The sequence below is a fragment of the Ambystoma mexicanum genome, chromosome 9 (genome assembly GCF_040938575.1).
Source record: "Ambystoma mexicanum isolate Mex_15411 chromosome 9, UKY_AmexF1_1, whole genome shotgun sequence".
NCBI lineage: Eukaryota > Metazoa > Chordata > Amphibia > Caudata > Ambystomatidae > Ambystoma > Ambystoma mexicanum.
Window position 1 is genome coordinate 878988331 of NC_090931.1, and position 19822 is coordinate 879008152.

Sequence of the window (19822 nt, forward strand, 5' to 3'; positions counted from 1 at the left end):
GTATAAGGCCCTGTAAGAGAAAGTATGTGCCCAATGCCACACATTTTAGCTAAGTGGTACATGTGATGGTTGGGCTCACTTTACAATTTAGGACTTTGCAGGGCCACATGTATTTTCTGCCCTGGTTGCTAAAATATATAATGAACCAACCTGAGAAACCTTTAAAGCCCTAAGAATATGCTGAGGGAAACGGGTCTGATGCAGCTTTCCGATTACCCATTCTGACCGGAAGTCTAGAAGCACCAGAAACACATGATCCACTTTAAGATGTACATGTTTTATTTTCCAGCGTCAAAAGCAAAGGGTTAGTTTGTGAGCTGCCCTTACAGAAGTGTAGAGGGGTGCCAAGGCATTTGCAGGTCCAGACCAGACACATCCTGTGCCTGAGTGGGGTTCTCAGTGTGGAGCTAGGGAGAGCGGGACTCTGGGCAGTGGCTGCGATGCCCAATACCTTCCCTCTGCCCATGTCCGGTAATTACCTTCTTGCCATTATCTGATTCCCACTATCTCCTCTCGACAGTTTCTCTCACTCCCTTCATTTTGGGTGCAATGGCGGGATGCAGTGGACCACAGATACTTCCCTGTTGCATTAAAGCTGCCACACAGACCTTGCGGTAACATCTGTTGATCGCCATTTCAAAGTGTATATATATATATATATGCTGAACGCGAATGCACAATTCAGCTAATTTCATCTTCCCGGTCCCAACCCTAGACCTCATCCCACTGGAGTTACTCTATGGGCTCCTCAGCTCATACCCGTCTACAATAAAACAAATCTCCTCAATGTCGATTTTCCTTCCCCCTAAAACCATCATCAGTGTTCAACAATCTCCTTGGCGATATTACTAACAGGTGTGTAACACTGATGGCAAATCACTCAAAAGAGAAATTTTTCAGGAAAACATTGAATCACTGCAATATTTGCCATTTAAGCCAAACTAAGCTTTCCAGAACTTTCTTTGGGGTTTGTATGCAGTGGTTTGGGTGAGTTTCACCTGACATGTTATTTAAGTTAACCAGAACTGGAATTCAAGATTCATTTTGCTGAGTTTGAGATTAAGATTTAATGAGCAGGAGCTAAAACCAGCTCCTGGTTGTCAGACATCACCCAATAGGCAGAAACTGCCACAGGGGAACCAGGAGGGAGTAGACAGCAAGCCATAAATTTAACTTCCACATGAGAGGAGCACTTCAACTTTGCTCCATTATGTATGGTCTATTGTTTAATATGTACTTGATTTGTCCTAATTCTTCTTTATTAGCACCGCCGGGGGGGGGGGTGGAGGTGTGGCGACCTCGCAGCCAATCAGGAGACTCAGAACAGGGTCTTTACCTCATGGTAAAGCCCTGCTCAAAGCCACGTTGGAAGTGGGAGGCCACCGTCTTCTGTGCGGTAAAAAACATAAGTGTGCCTGTGCTTCCCTCGCCCTCCTTCTCCCCCACCACCAACCTCAATTTCAACATCCCTCACCCACCCCCGCCCCTCCTCCACTTACCTTGTACTCCCTTGCCCCTCGCCGGCACATCTCCATCACGACAATGGCCACCATGGAAAAGGAGAAAGGACTACGTATGGCCATCTTTATTTGTAGTCTTTTTAAAGTTGCCTGGATGTTAATAGAAATAAAGCCCTCCAGGCAAGGGGTTGTACTGGGGCACGAAATGCCAGCGCTGACGTTAAACCCTTGTTTCACTTGAGCTGCTACCTAGCCCGGTAAAGCCGCCAACCATTGGGTTTATTACTAAAGTAACATTTTCAAATTCTCACAGTCAGTCTCACTTTTGTATTTTTATAAGGCACTAGTTGGTCTGGTGAGCCAAAAGTAGCTCCTGGTAGGTTTCTGTTTCAATCTTACCAGGCACTCCCAGGCTAGAAGCCGGAGCTGTATGGCCCCCAGCTTCCAGCAGTTTTGAGCCCTGATATTGTAATGGCAAGTAAAGGAGAGGTAGACATTTAAAATTGAAATAGAATTCAGCTGAGTGATAAGCAATTAAAATTAAAATAAGCTAAAGTTTAAAAAAAAAAAAATCCCAGAGTTTGGTTGGTTGCAGGCGCGAGATTGCCATGGAGTGGCTGTTACCAGTGGGGGCAGGGGATCTTTTTGCAGCTCTTAGAGAATAAATAACCCCAGTGACAACCTTGAATGGCATACACACATGTGACCATTCTTGTCAGTGAGCCAATGGCAAGGGAGGAGAAAGTACCAAAGATTACAATTCAGTGGCTCGAACCTAGATTGCCAAAGTTGTATAGGTATGACTAGGTGTGAGAGGATTCGGTGACCCGATTGCATGACATGCATCCATGGCATTTCTTGGTAACAAGTCAGTGACTAGGAAGGAGAAATCACCACCATCTAATGTGAGAAAATGACTGCTGCTCTGCAGGAGTACAGGCATGAGTAGTGGCCAAGCCTCGGGCTCAGCCCCACGCTACCATGAAACAAGCAGTGATCCTCATGATAAAGATGAAACTGGCACAACCCAACCGTTATGCACAGGCAACTGGCAGGACATACTTTTCAGGAGCGGTACTGAGAACAATAATAACCCAACCAACCGAAGTACAATCATTCCAAAATAAAAGAATGTCCAATCAAGGCTCTATAAAAATACAGATAACAAAAAGATGCAAACAACTAATGAGGAAACACCAGACAAACGCACCCCCATAAACAGAAACACACAGAATGCAAACTTACTGGGCACCCAGGGTAGGTAATTAGGGTGTCCATGCAAAAGATTGGCAACTCTGTCAATGGTCAAAGTATAAGTTCTGAAAGCAAAAGGTAGAGTAGAGGAGCTTAAATGCCACCATGGTCCATTATAATACATCTTGTTCTTGCACCTTCACAAAACAAAGCCAGATTTGAAGATGCTTCATGCTTCCTGAGGCATTGATTCAGAGATGGGTTGAGTTGGGTTGGGGAAATGGGTGGCTGCAGAGGAGTTGCTAGGGGGGGGGCTAAGGGGGCTATAGCCCCTGGTCTTTTGGTTGTAGCCCCGGATAGAATCTCAGGAGCTACAACCAAAAGGCTAGCTAGCCCCCAGTCCCGACAGTTCTGACATCAGCGTAGCCCCAGGTCTTTTCCAGACCTAGCAACACCCCTGGGTGGCTGGCCCCAACACACAGTGCATTTCACAAACAGCAACATGGCAAGGAGGACCTTAGGACATACAGGTGATGTCGGTGTAGCTCAAAAGCAGTTGTATGCGGGAATCAGGGCCAGAGCTGTTTCATGACTCCTGGGGGTTGGTGGGGAGGCCCAATCCAGGGTCTCCCAAGGCAAGGCGAGCCCTCCCACTCCAGGATGATTGGCTGGTACCTATAGCAGCGCCTTCAGCTCCAGTGTACAGGAGCCTGGTTCCAGTGCAAACGGCAGAGGCAGTCCTCGGTCCACAGCAGTTCACCCACATTGTTCCCTGGCGATAGCTAGGGGACAGAGCTCTCCTCTGCCTTGGATGCCTTTCTCTTCACCTCACTGGTGCAGGAAGTTGGAATGAATTGCACTCCCAGCAGAGTCCTAGCATATCCTCCTTCTCTGATGGTCCAAAGATGAATCAACAAATAAGGGGGGTACCCCTCTATTTTTAAAGGCAAAATGTCACAGGGGATTGATTCAGAGCTAGTATGCTGTAAGGGGTCCAATCCAGGTTGTTGTAACCAATGCCCCTTGTTTTATGACATCACAACCAGAATACCTTGCCTTCCCTGCAGGAAAAGAAAGCAAACACTAACAAAATCCAAGAGAGTGGGACTCTTCCCTCAAGCCACCTCACAGGCTCCTGTAATGCTGCCTGCTGACTTCAAAGGGACCTCAGTCATCAGAACCCTGCTGTAAGAGGGGATTTGGTAGGTCAGTGCTGCCACCAAAGCACTGGTTCCATGGAAGCATCATGGGAAAAGTTCCTATGTCCTGGAGGAATGTTTTAGTCTTCCTGCAGGAGGATCAAAGAGGCGGAATCCTGTCTATTGTATCATCGTAGCTTCTGTGGAGACATTCTGACCAGGCACCAATACACAGAAATCCTGTCATATCTGGGCGCTGCTCACAGAGCTGACTCTAGTCTAGTGTGATGTTGAATTGCTGTGGCTGTATAATTTGTGTGCTTTTAGCAGTTACCATACCACAATCAGGCATGGTTTATTTTGATAGATTTACATGCCACCACACTGACTAAAGCATACAAATATAATTTAGTTCAGAGGTGCTGAATATTTAAAAGCCACTACTGCCTGCAGGAACCTGGCATTTTAGCAGCTGTCAGGGATCCACGTGTGACCTTTGAACCCGATGTGTGTAGCCGCAGAGCTTGAGCCGAAGACTGGTTACTACAAAGGCACATGTGTTTACTATAATTTTGGCATGTAGCATTTATGAACGAGGGTCTAATTAGAAGACCTCTGATTCAGAAACAGAATACCAGACGTCATTTTAACCAAACCTCACAAACAGCTGTCCATCAGCCCTTGGGTTCCTCCCCATGAATAACATAATAACATACTCCCAAGTTCCTCTGCAAAACCCATGGAAGGCAGATTGACACTTAGAAACTAGGTATGTCTGACCTGCACCCATCAAAAGCATACGTTTTGGATCTGCCTTCCCCACTGTGCCACTAATGGACCCCAGCCCCTATTTTTTCTTACAGAGCAAAGCCGGCAATAGTGGCAGAAGGTTCCAGATGACAATACACTATAATTAACATAAAATAGGTGCAACTGAGTGTCCCATCACTTTATGACTACTTAGGAGAGAATGCCATGCCAAAAGAACATCCCAGAGTTAGTTGGTTTCAGGTGATTAATTACATTGAGTGACTGTAACTGAGTGTACAACACACCTACCATTTTCCTGGCTAGTTGGAAGGATGTGAGAACCCAAGTGACCGCGTTGTAGGATCTGCACACACTTAACATTTCTTGTCAGTTTCTAGGAAGGAAACAATACTGGAATCGGATACAGTGACGCTAAATGATTGCATCAAATGAGGATGTAGGGAATTAGTCAGAAGCTCGATAAAAAAATACAATAGTAACATTAAAAAAACTATAAAATAAAAATAAAATGCAAACCAAAACATTACAATAATCATTCTTTTACCCAATGAGAAAGCAAGCCACTTGAATATCCAGTTAATAACACCAAATTGCAGTGAGTGACCCAACTGAGCCAATCACAGATCTACAGCACCAGTTCTGTATCGAAGCTGTACTTTGGGCTGTGGTAAAACCAACAAATAGCTTATCAGTCTCACGTCCCCCCATTCCCTTTCTCTCAAAAAAGTGACTTAAACCACCGACAGTGCAGCCTAATAAAAAGGGGGAAATGAATAAAAGTGGCTGAGAATTTCTATAATCTCCATGGATAAAGCATCGTGCGATAGTTTTGAAGCATGAGAGTGTGGGCGCATTTGAGAGAGTCCATGCATATTCGGTAAAGATTCCGGAGTCCCAGCGAATCTCGCGAGAACTCGTGGGTCTGCCGAATATGGGATTCATTTCACTCACTAGTTGAGTGATGTGGTTGTTCGGCTAGCACTTCCTTCATGTGAGCATGTACTCCTCAAATGTTCTAGTGATCGGACACATTAGCCCCAAGTTCTTGTCAACATTATTAGTTACACAACTTAATTCTAGTGCTTAATTCTAGTGCTGAGTTCCAAACGTTGGCATCCATGATCCTTTATATGAGAACCTGACGCTGCCTGCAAGTGAAACACGTGCATGGCACAGACAGGGGTGGACTGGGAACTAAAAGAGGCCCTGGAAATAATTACTGGGGACCAAAAGAGACCCTGGAAATAAAGTTCAAAGTGGCCCCATATGACACATTTTCAGCAAGCCCAATGCTTTTCCTATGAGAACATTTGGAAATACCACAGAAAGAGGCCCAGGGTGCAGAGGCCCACCGGGAAATCTCCAGAGTTCCCTATAGGCCAGTCCACCCCTGGGCACAGAACAGGGACACCTGAAACTCCTTCCGCTTCCCAGCCACCCGCTAATCAACTCAACCTGAAGGAAGTCATGACAAGAGCATTTCATTCTTGGTGTCTCCACTGACCGCTGCCTGTGCGAAGCAGGAAACCCCGCCAGCATAAACATTTGATCAACAGTACACTTGGCAAATGGCCCATCCACTAAAGTACCCGCCAAACAATACACGAGATACACACAGCGAGGGTCATTCTCACCACTTACGCAGATTGTTTGCTATGAATGTTATTCGATATTTCTTTTAAATCATGCACACAGAGACACCCATGGGAAGCAACAGAAGCCACAAACGATGTAAGTGCACATTCTATGGAACTGCCTGGCTCAAAGCTGTAGTCTGCTCTGGCTCTCATTTTTTCAAGCTTTGTGAACAATGTTATGTTATGTTATGTGGTCTTGTACCGCACACTGCTGCCACTTGCGTGGTCTCTTGGCACTCTGGCGGATCTGAAAAAGGAGGAGTTTGGGGAAGCTTTGTTAGTGGGATTCAGAGGGAAAGTGGAAAGAGCTCTGATGTGCTGTTTGTAGCTTTAGTTTGTAAACATCAGTCACTGTGTGCTGGTTTGCGTTTGGTGGTTGTAATGTTGTGCTTGGCGTGTTGGTCTGAGAGCAGTTTCTGTGGTCGGCTAAGTTTGTTTTTTGGGGTTGCATGTAGGTCATTGTGGATTGTGATGGCCTTATGTTTTGTTGCGGTAGGCGTGTAGTATGTTGTTCTTTGTTTGAGGGTGAGTAAGCAGAAAATGTGAGGGTTGTTAGTGGGATCGAGAGGGCATTCGCATCGCATCTGTGCAAATTCTCCACCATTGCAGCTCCCCGCAACCCTCTGAATTCAACACATTAGCAGCTCTCGAAAGAGATTGGCGTGCGGCAGGCCTAATTTAATAGCACTTCAGAGCACAGCTGAAGCATTTGTTTTTAATTTTTTATTCAAAGTCTATGCTTTGTGAAAGTGCCCCTTGATTCAGACTAGGCGAAAATGTATACAGATTCAAAACATACTATCTGGGAATGAGAAAAAACTGGTGTTTGCCCTAATATCATTTTGGCACAATATCATGAACAATAGATGAGTATGACAACACAGATACACGAGGAAAGAAAACAAGAAGAAAAAGGACAGAGCTCTCATAGCACTCGCTTTGTAAATTGAGTAAAGATCACAAGTAAAGTAAGATGAAAGGTTTGAATGCAAACCAAACGTTTAAAAAAATAAAAAAAAAACATACTGCTGCGTGAGAGGTACAGCTAGTTTCAAAACATGCTGCTGTGAAAAAAACTTGGATTGAAACATACTGTTGCATGAAGGATACTATGTGGATCACCCGAGGGTATCCTCACACCTACTCCCCTTGGATCCTCTTCTCAGGTGGCCTGGAAAAGGCCATTGTTTTTGGATCCTGACCCTGGGGGTGGAGGTGCGAGGGAGGGTCACCTGGGTGGAGGGTCCTTAGGTATTTAGAAGAGGATATCCACAGGTGAGACATGGCATCCCCCTTTTCCAAATGAGAACCAACATCACCCTGCCCCTGCCTTTATAGGATGTAGTAAACCCTCTCCCCTCAATTCCTCTCATTCATTTCACTATAGTACTGGGACAAAGAAGAGTTGAACAGGAGTAATACACACTAACAGATCCTTTCACCATTCTAGTACTGAGACGAGGATAAGGCCTACAGACTGGTGTAATGGTCGGGCATGTCCAGAATGCTTCACTAATTGTGATCAGGCAATTGGGCTTGAAGACTCACACCGGCAACTGGTTAAACGGTTGCATGTGTATAAAAGGTGGAGTTGGGGAGAACAGAGAGAGGCAAGCAGGGAAGCCTGCAGAGGGAGAAATCCTGCAGAGTATGAGGCAGCTGAGGGTGGTCCTGTTGGGAAAGCAGGACGCCGGCGATAACTGGAAGAAACTGTGGTGCCGGGGCTATGAAGGGCTGTGCGAAGGCCACAGTATTGGGAGCCTCAATGGTCGGTGCCTGCAGCAGGACCTGCGGCCAGAGAAGAAATCCAATCATTGTAAGTCACTAGCAGTGTTTGCTGATCCTGAGTGGAGATTCTGACAACCCATAGAGAGAGGAGCAAACTGTGAACGGGTCTCACCGTCCATGAGGATATGTATATAGAGTAGGAGGTGACAGCTGCCCAGATATGCCAAGACCGGTGAGTGAGGAAAGATGATCACTCGAACCATGGTACTCCTGGGGCTGTTATGTGGCATAAGGGAATGCCCAATTATTGAGAAGTAAAGTGCAAGATTTAGTGTACCAAAGTAAATGGTTTTGATGATTACTGCAAAGTATGAGCATATAAGAACTGGAAGCTATTGAATACTGAACTGAATGACACATTTTGATGAGCATATAAAATCTTTTAATAAACCAATGTGCTAACGACAAGTTGGTGTGAAGAGTGAATGCCATATATTGCAAGTTTAGAGCAAATTTGATGAAATGCAATATCAATAAAGTATGGAACATTGCTAAGGAGTGTGATAGCAACACAGTGAAGGGAAAAGAGCATCACAAAATGAACTGTATAACTAAACTCATGGTGGCAAAGCCCAGAGACTAGCAAAGAGTGAAACACGTAGCGGCAAAGTCAAAAGGCTGGCAAAGAGAAGCCAATTGAGTGTGAATCAGAACTCAGGTGCAGCTACTGAAGAACATGTGTTTGCAAGCAAGCCTCGGGTGACCTGTTGCATGACCTGTGATGGGTGCACCGTGTGGTCCCAGTATACCTTTTCTGTGAAAGCCAAAGACATATACAGAAGTAATTACAAGTGCCTGAAAGAAATTGCTGAAGTGAAGCAGAAGAAAGCAATCTGTATGAACTATCAATAACTAGAAGGAGTATAAAGTCGGCCTGAAACTGGTTTTGAATATTGAGAGACTGGCCTTTAGTACAGGTTGGCAAGCTGAGCAAGCTGAGCAAGCTGAGCAAGCTGAGCAAGCTGGAGTCTTGTGGAAGGAGAATCCTTAGACTCATTTTGAACTGTGTTGTTTTCTTGGAGAAGGGAACCCTGAGATTCCTTTTTGAGACTTTGTGGTACTGTCCTGAATTTAGGGGCAGGGAGCTGGAAAGTAAGTCCAGAGCTGGACGAAGATCAGCACTTTCTTTGGAACACTCTTTCCTTTGAGCTGACATCCCTATGCATTGTTTAGCTTTAGCTGTGAGGGCAACTATAGGTTTTTAAAACAGACATCCTTTTAAATTGTACTTACTGACTCAGACTATCCTTAATTTCTTTAGTTAGGGAAATCCCACCTTAGCATAGAGCAAGTTAGGGCTTACACCATCCTGACATTAAATTAATAAACCATTTCTATTTTAACTTTGAATCTGTTGTCTGAGTCTTGCTTCATGACGCCTTCACAGCATCTATATTCAAAACACCTAGATCTTCCGGAAATGGACACCAGACGGCAGGGCAAAGCCTTACCACGAGCCAGGGACCAAAATGGCAGAGGTAGGACGATGATTCAGAGTCTAGGCCTGCTGTTCAGCTGGAGTGCTAAAGACAGCCAATCAGGGGAGGGGGGGGGGGGTGGGAGGCGGGAGGAACACAATGGAGAGGAGGAGGCGGGTCAGCGAAGGAAATGGGTTGCAGCGCAGGCAAAATGGGCACAAACAATGCTTTCTAAGCCAAAATCATGCTAGAAATGGAAACCGGACAGCAGCCTTACCTCGAGCCATGGACCAAAATGGCCGAGGTAGAGCGAGGATTCAGGGTCTAGGCCTGCTATTCAGCTGGAGTGCTAACGTCCCCCAATCAGGGGAGGGGGAGGGCCGGGAGGCCGAGGAACACAACAGAGAGGAGGAAACGGGTTGGGAAGGAAATGGGTAACAGCGCAAGCGAAATGGGTACAAAAAATGCTTTCTAAGCCAAAATCACACCTGAAACCCCCTTCTCCTACAAACGTTACTGAAGTGTAGTGTCTTGACAGCCACTTTCAAGAGTTAGTCGTTGTTTTATGTTAGTTGCCCAGTCCCATTTTTTTACTTTTTAAATCTGGTCACACTAAGTTCAACACAATGGCTGACTAAAGAACAGAATAGAGTTCATCACGATGGGAGACTGAGGAACTTGAACTCTGTGGCTGGTTCGAGAGCGGAGCAGGGTTCAACGCAGTGGCTGAGTGTAGAGTGCAGCAAGGTTTAACACAATGGCCAGCTGGAAAGCATAGCAAGTTTCAACACAATGGCTAATTAGAATGCACACCAACGATCAACACAATGGCGTACCAAGTAGGGCCGCAAGGTTAAGCACAATGGCAGACTGAGTAGTGAAGCATGGTTCAACACAATGGCCAGCTGGAAAGCGCAGTCAGATTCAATCAACTTGCTTACTGGGAAGTGCAGCAAGGTTCAACACAATGGCTAACTGGAAAGCATAGTAATGTTCAACACAATGGCACACTGGAGTGCGCAGCAGGCTCATCACAGTGGCAAACTGGAAAGCGCGGCAAGGTTCAACAGAATGGCTAACTGTAAAGTGTAGTGAGGTTCAACACAATGGCACACTTGAATGGGCAACAGGTTCAACACAGTGGCTAACTGGAAAGCTCGTCAAGGTTCAACACAATGACACACTGGGGTGCACAGCAGGTTCAACACAGTTGCTAAGTTGAAAGCGCAGTAAGGTTCAACACAATGGCTAACTGGAAAGCGTATTAAAGTTCAGCATAATGGCACACTGGAGTCTGCAGCAGGTTGAACACAGTGGCTAACTGGAAAGTGTGGCAAGGTTCAACACCATGGCTTACTGGAAAGAGTAGAAAGGTTCAACACAATGGCACACTGGAGTGTGCAGCAGGTTCAACACAGTGGCTAAGGTGAAAGTGCAGCAAGATTCAACACAATAGCTAATTGGAAAGCATAGTAAGGTTCATCCCAATGGCACACTGGAGTGTGTAGCAGGTTCAACACAGTGGCCAAGGTGAAAGTGCAGCAAGATTCAACACAATAGCTAACTGGAAAGAATGTTAAGGTTCAACACAATGGAACACTGGAGTGTGTAGCAGGCTCAACACAGTGGCTAAGGTGAAAGCGCAGCAAGATTCCACACAATAGCTAGCTGGAAAGAATGTTAAGGTTCAACACAATGGAACACTGCAGTGTGCAACATGTTCAAAACAGTGGCTAAGTTCAAAGTGCAACAAGATTCAACACAATGGCTAACTGGAAAATGTAGTAAGGTTCGACACAATGGCATACTGGAGTGTGCAGCAGATTCAACATAGTGGGAAACTGGAAAGTGCTGCAAGGTTCAACACAATGGCTAACTGGAAAGCACGGCAAGGTTCAACACAATGGCGAAGTTTGAGTGCAGCGTAGTACAGTGCAGCATTAGGAATCAGTCAAGGTAAAGTAGAAGTGGTAGGGTTTTCACAGAGCAAAGTAGTGGCTGTGCTCCACACCTGTACCACCTTACCTGGAATGTCGCTGTAGGTTGTGTTGTCTTGTTGTCGGGTGTCCATGGGCTAACAGGGGCAACCAGGGAATGGGGGCGACCCTGTGGGGAGCTGCTCTTTCCCTCTCGCCCTTTGATGGCTGCCCGGGCAAGGCTGCCCTGGAGCACTCTGCTAAGAGACTACTTCCTCGAGCAGGCACCAATCAGAGGGTGGGTCGGCAGGAGCGGGGAGTGGACACAGGCTTGGGTGGGAGTGGGTAGGAAAGGGTGCACAAAAACGCAGAGGGCAAAAACAATGGGGTAAAACAGGGAAGATGGTTGCAGCAGGTGAAAGCAGCAGACTCACCCCTCAGAGCGCCAGTTACCAAGTGGATTGGAACCGAGACCCGCTTTCACGGTCCTCAAGCTGCAGAAAGGAGCACCTGTGAAACAGCGCTCGGTGCAAGCTCCTGCTTCCTGGAGCAGGCACCAATCAGAGGGTGGGTTGGCAGGAGCGGGGAGTGACACAGGCTTGTGACGGAGGGGGAAGAAAAGGCACACACAGGAACACAAAGAGGGCAAAAACAATGGGGGAAAGAAGGGCAGATGGTTGCAGCAGGGGAAAGCGGCAGACTTACCCCTCAGAGTGCCAGGTACCAAGTGGATTGGAACCTATCTCACGGTCGGTCTTTGTGGCACCAAGTAATAAAGGATCACCCATTGGGACTGCTTTTAGGTAATAGCGTTGCCTTTTCATTGAAGAGAACGTTGAAGATCTTCATTTGGGAGATTCCATTTTTGAGAATATTGTTGACCTTGGTTTGTGAGAGTTTTGGTCTACTTATTAGTGTAGCCTATTAGGAGTCGATGGTTGCTCACTGGTAGCTTGATAGACCTTGTGGCACTACCTTAGTATTTTAGCTTTGGGTTTTCGGGATAGGGACTCATCCTGTCACTCCCAACAGCCACCTCTGTCATGCCCCTGGGACCTATGGTCAACCACAGAAGGGTAGGCAATCCCTGGGGGGATCTTCACATAGGGGCAACAAGTGCCAACCATAACAAGGGAGTGTGGAGAAAAGACTCAAATGCATTCTTCAGTGATACATATAAACATGAGATGCTGCCAAAGTAGCTATCTGATATCAAATGCTCGCGTGAGGAATCATGTGTTGGTTCCAAAAATGATGAATTCAGTAAAAAGGTTTCATTCGAATCAATAATACGTAACACACAGTTCCTCTTCTGTCAGCAACTTCGGATGAAGCATCAGAGGAACAGGCAGCCCCACCCGCTGAAAACAAAAATGAGTTTGGATGCCATCTCTTTCGGCCATTTGAGCTTTTGTGACTTTTTCTGAAGGCACGACCGTACACGTCGTGACAGTGGCTTGCCATTTTTTTCCACGGCCTTATTACACAGTTCCTGAGAGTTGATGACGCCTCCATGCTGGCGATTTCTTAGTTTGTGATTTTCTACGCAGACTAGGTGACCTTAGAGTTACATTGTGGTCCTTTGTCATGATGGAAACAATGGCATATTCATCCGAATGTTGAAACTAGAAAGGAGGGCATGTTCTCTAAGTGCCTCCTGAATGAGCTCACATCTGAAGGCTGCTATATTTGTTTTGGTTTTGTTGTCTCATCTAGTGGACATCTTTGATGTTCTAGAGACGGTATTTCGCTCTAGCACTTGGACAGTATTTCATCTTAGGTGGACCTGTTTTTTTTTCTTCTTTGCATGATGGTTTATGGGGTTAAAACATGTTTTTCCTCAAAGGGTTTTTTTCGGTTCATACTGAAATTTATTTAATTTTTTATTAGTGTGATTGTGTTATGTTTTCATACATTAGTGAGGGTGTTTATTTTTTCCCAGTTATGTTCCCCAGTTATTTCGTTATTTGTATTTAAATTGTTGACAACAAGAATTCCAATATTGATGTGTGTTAGGTATTATTGATACGAATTAAAACATTTATTTTGCTGAACTCAACAGTTTTGGAGCCACACGTGATTCCTCGCGTGGGCTTTTGATTTCGATAGCTGCTTTAGTAGCATCTCAGATTCATATGTATCACTGAAGAATCCATGTGAGTCTTTTCTTCACACTCCCTTGCTATGCCTGGGACCTATGGAGCACTAATCCTAACAAAAGCTATAAACTCCCACCTAGAGACGCCCTAATAGAGACCAAGTCACAGTCTTGGGAGGCAAGCACACCGGTCTGGAGAGTTATCCTAAGAACTGTTTTGAGATCCTCTCCCATAGTAGGTCCTTGAGGGTCCCACAGGGAAAGAATCATAATGTGGGGTTTACATGGAGTCACACACCACCTGTATCCTTAGTGTACATTTAAGGCTATACTGAAGCAGGTATGGAACTCTCTTGTGGTGTGTTTGGAAGAGAGAATCTCTGTGTCTCCACCTGGGATTTCCTTAAATATAGTCCCCTGACTAAAGGCCGTCTTGCCGAGCAACCAGCCTCTCCAAGTATCTTGCTGGCCTGCTACCTAGAGCAGGACGGTCCTCACTGCAGGGCCCCCGTTGCAATACTTGTGGAAGATGTAAACATCAAGCATTACCTATTTACCCAGTCTAGTTGAGTAAACACTTTTTGCATGAAACATCACCTTCATCTTCACTTATATTCCATGCAATGGGTTTTGATATGGTGGGTGCAGAAAAACTGCTTAGTAGCCCCAGTTTAAATATGCAATGGGCTACACGTCTTCCTCCTCTAGCCAAGATTTTGGATCTGCACAGTCATACAGAGTCATATCAGGGTCATGCTAGTTGGTCAATAGCCCGAAAATAATTCCAGTGCCTTTACAACCTGTCAGGATCAGGATGCACGAGAGTTTCTGTCTTCTACATAGACCGAAGGAAGGGCTGAATATTTCTTGCGGCCATCTTGTCAAAGTTGTAACTCAAGCAAAGAAAGGACGTATAACCACAAGGATGTCGATCCACTGCAGGGAAAGCATGAGGTAGAAAAAACAGGACCAATGATGGGATGAGCTTCTAACCAGAAAAATAGACACATGTGGCATGGAGTCTGGCAGCAGCCTTCGAGGCAGAATGAGTCGTGCCATGTCTAAACCCTGCCACAAGCTTCTTTAATCGTCAGCTAAGTCTTGTGATGGATAAAGAGTGTCAGAAGAGAGCAGAGTGGACATCTTTCAGAGGGGAAAAAATCTACAGCAACATACCTGGAAGGGAAAAAACACATCAAAAGGAAAACATATTTTAATAGGAAAACCATCACAACATCCTTCCATCTGGAACCCTGTCTCGACGACCAACAAACCCATGACCGGCATCAGTAGAGAAATGATGCTAAGGTCCAACACCATAAAGCTGTACCCACCACCACAGGATAGCATAGCATTCTGGTCCCAATGCACCACGCCTCCAGGAAAGCCTCATGCACCATTGATGATCTATGGCACCAGGTGTCATGCAGCATATTACACCCCCCACTACACACTGAGGACTTTGCTTCTTCTGGGGTTGTGGCTCATCATTTGTCGCTCCATCGATAGCCTCTAGTGTGTGGTGTCCTAGTTCTTATCACAAAAGCTGTTTACAGAAAAGTTAGCAACCGAGCCTCTCCTGGTATACAGATAACTTCACTCACTCAGGGAATCTGTCACCCGTCTTACAAAATGTATCTTGAGCTATTGGGTTTCCAAGACAACACTTCTTCACTTTCGAGGACCACTTCAGCCTCACAGGTGGCCTAGCCTTTCTGGAATAGGGTTTAAGTGATTCGGGGTCACAACAGCTCGTCCATGGTCTACAACTGTGTTGTATTACTCCAGAGGAACTGCACTGAGACTCACCAGAGCTTAAATCCCTGGCCTCCCAATACCCAGGTAGAGTGCATGCCAGCCACTGCAGACTCAACAATCACCCTCTTACTTACCTTGTCTCATTGCATCACAAAATGCACCGTCGGACAATCTTCATCTCTATTTCTCATCACAACAAGCAAGCATGGCACATTATCAAAATTAGAAAAATGGCCCCTCTACATCCCAACAGATCCCAACAGATCATGCATACTCGGCCACAATTCTTCCAATACAAATACCAATATGTGTGGGCTATAGAAACGCCATTATCTGCAATGCTGCCTGTGGGTGACGGAGCGGTCGATTCACAAAAGGTCTTTCATTGCAAGTGAAGACTCTTTACTCACTTGTTTAGCGATTATTTCACCGGAACACAACTATGTTATGTCCATAGCTTTTAGATTTCTACTACATGCATAATTTCAATAGATACATTAATTGCGATCATATAGGGGGTGTGTGTGTGTGTGTGTGTGTGTGTGTGTGTGTGTGGGTGTGTGTGTGTGTGTGTGTGTGTGTGTGTGTGTGTGACAACATGGCAGTCTGTATAATAATAACCCCTTAAGAGTTAGAAAAGGGAATGAAGATCATATTGAATGAGAAAAAATAATCTATGGAGGCTGAATATAAAGAAATCTGGTTAGTTGCAATAAACTGTTATATTCTGGTATTAATAATCACATGTGACATGGTTAGTCAGCATGTTTCAGTCTCCATTTCATTGAATGCCTTTTTCAAGGATATGTAACTGTTTTCTTTTACTGTATATCTTTGTAACCCCATCTGTGTCTTCCCAGGTGGCTGCTGAACTAGCTGCAAAAGAGGAAGCGCGGGAGAAGAAGAAAAAGGACAAGGGGAAGAAGGGCAAGAAGAAAGAAGGAAAGAAGAAAGGCAAGAAGGGCAAAGAGTCAGCGAACAAGAAGGGCAAAAAGGGCAAAGGAGAGGTGAGTACCTATCCAAGGAAGGAGGGGGCAGAGGCAGGGGGTCTGCAGGGTAAAAAAGAATGAGCCATGACAGTTAAGCCACTGCGTAGAAAAAGAAGGAAGGTATTTTATGTATTTGTTTATTTTCTTTTTGTGCATTTGTAAGGCGCGTATACATCAAGTAAATTGTGCCCACTTCGAGGTCCTGGGCTCCAAACGAGGGGGAGGCAGATAGAGCGAGAAATAGGGGGTCCTGGAAAGGGTAGAGCTAAGGGGATGTGTGGAAAAGAGGGCACGCAGAAAGGGAGGTGACAATGCTCTTTGGGGTTTGGCGATCAAGGGAGAAGTAAGTAGACTCTGTACGGGGAAGTGTGAGGGAGGTGTAAAAGGCTCTGAGGAAATAAACAAGCGGTAGGGTCACCTAAGGGTGGGGATGGACGGGAAGTAGGGAAACCATGGCTCTGGCAGATCTTGGAAGATAAGAAGGGGCCACTAAGTGATCTCTTGAGGAAGGGTGGGGAGTGTAAATGGGGAGTTAAGATCAGGGCTTTATGGGAGCCGGGGCGTAGCAGGGCTCAGCCCGGGCAGGCTCCAAAGATTGCCCTTGAACCGGGGCTCTTCACAGGCTCTCTATTTGACTTTGAAAAGATATGTCTTACTGTAGTAACGTAAATAAAGTGAATGGCAATACTGCTCTTGGCCAATATATGTCGCTATCAGCCATGTATGGAATCACACTTGCCCCTCTGTATCCTACCCCCTGCCCCCGCTGTATATCTGTTCTGCTGTTACCTCTTTAAAGCACACCGTTATGTATCTATATTGTTGTCAACCTCTATAAAGTGCTCTGTTGCTTCTCGAAGCTGTCTGCCTTCAATAAATAAAATAATAATAGCTCTATCAGTTAAAGACAGTGGGTCTCATTACGAGTCAGCCGGTCCAGAAAGAGCGGTGGTGGTAAACCCGGCGCCACCGTTGTCTCTGGACCGGATGATCTCGAGTTCTGCAGGCGGGAGGTGTCACTCCCGCCAGGTCTGACCTTGCGGGTTTAACACCACCTGCCTGCAGGCGGACATGGAAACACCGGCCCCATTATAACATGGTGCCAGTGTTTCCACTTCCTCATTCCCATTGAGTCCTGTGGGACTCCATGTGAAGGGGGATTTACAGAATTCCACCTCCGGAATTCCCGGGTCACCGGGGTAGTAATGCCCCGGCAATTCCAGGAATCATGGAGGCGGAATGGTAATACGAGTCCAGCGGTAACCTGCCGGTTTTTCTTGCTCGGTTACCGCCGGACTCGTAATGCGGGTGTTTTTATCACGGCCAGCTTTCCTCTTTTCACTTTAAAAGTGCAGTTTTCATCGCGGTCGTTTTGGCAGAATATTTTTTTAAATGTTTAAAAAAATATGTATATGTATGTGGTGTTTGCTTAGGGTAGTGGACAAGGGGTGGTGTGTGGCAGGAAGAGGTGGTGGGGATGGGTTAAACGGGGAACCCCATATAAAAAAAAAAATCGTCTAAAAGGACTGCACTGGATACTGCAGGTTAAAGATCAAACGGGGAAACTGGATGTGACGAAAACACGTGGAACCGTTGAAGAAATTGGGAATTAGGTCGTTTTCCAATTTGGAATGAAATTATGAGAGACTACATTGTTTGTCTTTTGCAGCACATTGTATTAAAGTGTTGTCATAACAATGATTTTACTTATTACATACGAATTGTGGATGTCTTTCACAAGAATTGCATGGTGCAATGAATATTTTTAATTGAAGTTCATTTGTTTATGTTTGAAAATATGCATTTTCTTCAATATTTTTACAGCACATCCTTATATTTTAATGCATCGTTTAAAGTAGAATGCCATGTAGGAACACCTGATTGGGTCTATTTGTTCACTCCTTTAATTACACAGGGCCCATCTCCTTTAAAGGTTCATTAGCTACTTGGGATTTAAGGCTGTGTCAGACCCTGTTTAAGCCTTGCCCCCGAATATTGACACACAACACATTAAGCGCCCCCTCCCCAATGTTTTATTCCACTTAAATAACTGGTTGAGACGCAATTAAGGGAGGGGGGATAGCAGAAAGGAAAAGATAGGAGAACGATAGGGGGTCTCGGGTGGATAGGTGTGTGGGGGGGGCTTTGAAAGAGAACAAGAAATAGGAGTTGTAAGGAAGCTACAGAGCCTGCAGAGCTGGACTGGCCTATGGGGAACACTGGAGATTTCCCGCTAGGCCTCTGCACCCTGGGCCTCTTTTGTGTGGTATCTCCATATTTTCTCATATGAAAAGGGTTGTTCCTGTTGAAAATGTGTAGTATGGGGCTACTTTGGAAAGTATTTCCAGGGCCTCCCTTGTTTCTCGGTCCACCTCTGTACAGAGGAAGAGGCCGGGGGACACCGCCGGGCGCTGAAGCTGGAGGATTGGTTCTTAGGCAAGATGACAGGATATTTATAAGGAGCATCTCGAAGGAACCAGGGAGAGAAAGGGACAGGTGAGACATTCTGCAGCAAGACGAACAAGGGGAAGAGAAGATTTGGCGAGAAACGGGAGGGCAATATTTCAAGCCATATGGCTCTGAAGGGGTGGAGGAAGCGTTTGGCAAGTAGGGCCGGAAAGGAGGCAAAGAAGAGAAATGGATGGGGGGGCTCTTGAATGGAAACCAAAGGAGACAATAAGGTGGGAGGGCAGGATGAAAGCAAGGGGGCGGTCCGAGAGAAATAAGAAGAATACAAGGGGGTGGGGGAGGGGGATTTGGGCAGCTCAGGAGGCTTGTGTGGGAGTGAACGGGAAAGGGGTAAGGAAGACTGAGACAGAGTAAAGGGCTCTGAAGAAGAGAAAACAAGTGGGCTGGGGGGGGTCCTAAGAACAAGAAGCTAGCGCTGGAGAGGGAGGTAAGGGGCCTCGGGAGGGGCTGGGGAACGGAGAAAGAGACTGCCGTGGATGCTAGCGAGGGGAAAGGCAGGAGGAGTGGGTATCCCCAGAGGCTGGGCCTTGGCTTTCTGGTTATTTATGGCCGTGACTGACGGCCGCGAGCGGGAATCCCTTTGTTCGTGGGCCAGGTCTGCTCAGTGCTCAGACTGGCTCTGGAGACTTCCTGTTCTAGTTCCTCTGGGCAATGCATCCGCGGTGCCTGTGAACAGCTCTGCCAACTTCAGTGCCGGGCTGGGAACCAGGGTGTCTGCCTGCTCCACGCACCACCAACATTTATTTTCTTTTAAGCAGTGTTTGCCTCGCATGGTATTTTCTCCACAGATTCCCATTGTAAGGATCACGCCCTCTTTTTTTTAAAGGTCATTATCTATCAGTGATCCACTAAACAATGCGAGACGGATTTCTAATATCCACGATTGGCCTGGTCTCCCATGTCTCCTGTGTTCATGCATGAGAAGCAAAAACCAAGAGGTGATGGCTGGAAGGTTTAGAATGCATCTTAACCAGTGGCATTGCTCCGGGCAACCCTCCAGACCATCGTCCTTCACCTGATGTTCCCAGAGCAATGCCAGAGGTTAAGATTTATACTAAACTTTCCAGCCATCACCTTTTTGTTTTGCTAAAATCACCCCCAGTGGGACGGCTATGCCCAGAAGTGGGTCCCGTGCCTGCTGGGCCTAGAGACCCAAGCTACTCCTCACTGATGACGCCCAACAAG

The 19822-nt window shown here is 46.1% G+C and overlaps 1 protein-coding gene across 1 annotated transcript in view; it reads left to right on the plus strand.

The window, feature by feature from the left end:
- The window catches only part of IQCA1 (IQ motif containing with AAA domain 1), a 1010495-nt gene that overhangs the window by 613681 nt on the left and 376992 nt on the right, over positions 1-19822 (plus strand). The window contains exon 8 of the mRNA XM_069615989.1: positions 16040-16186. Within this exon, the coding sequence (XP_069472090.1) occupies positions 16040-16186 (147 nt within the window). The remainder of the gene's footprint in view (positions 1-16039; positions 16187-19822) is intronic.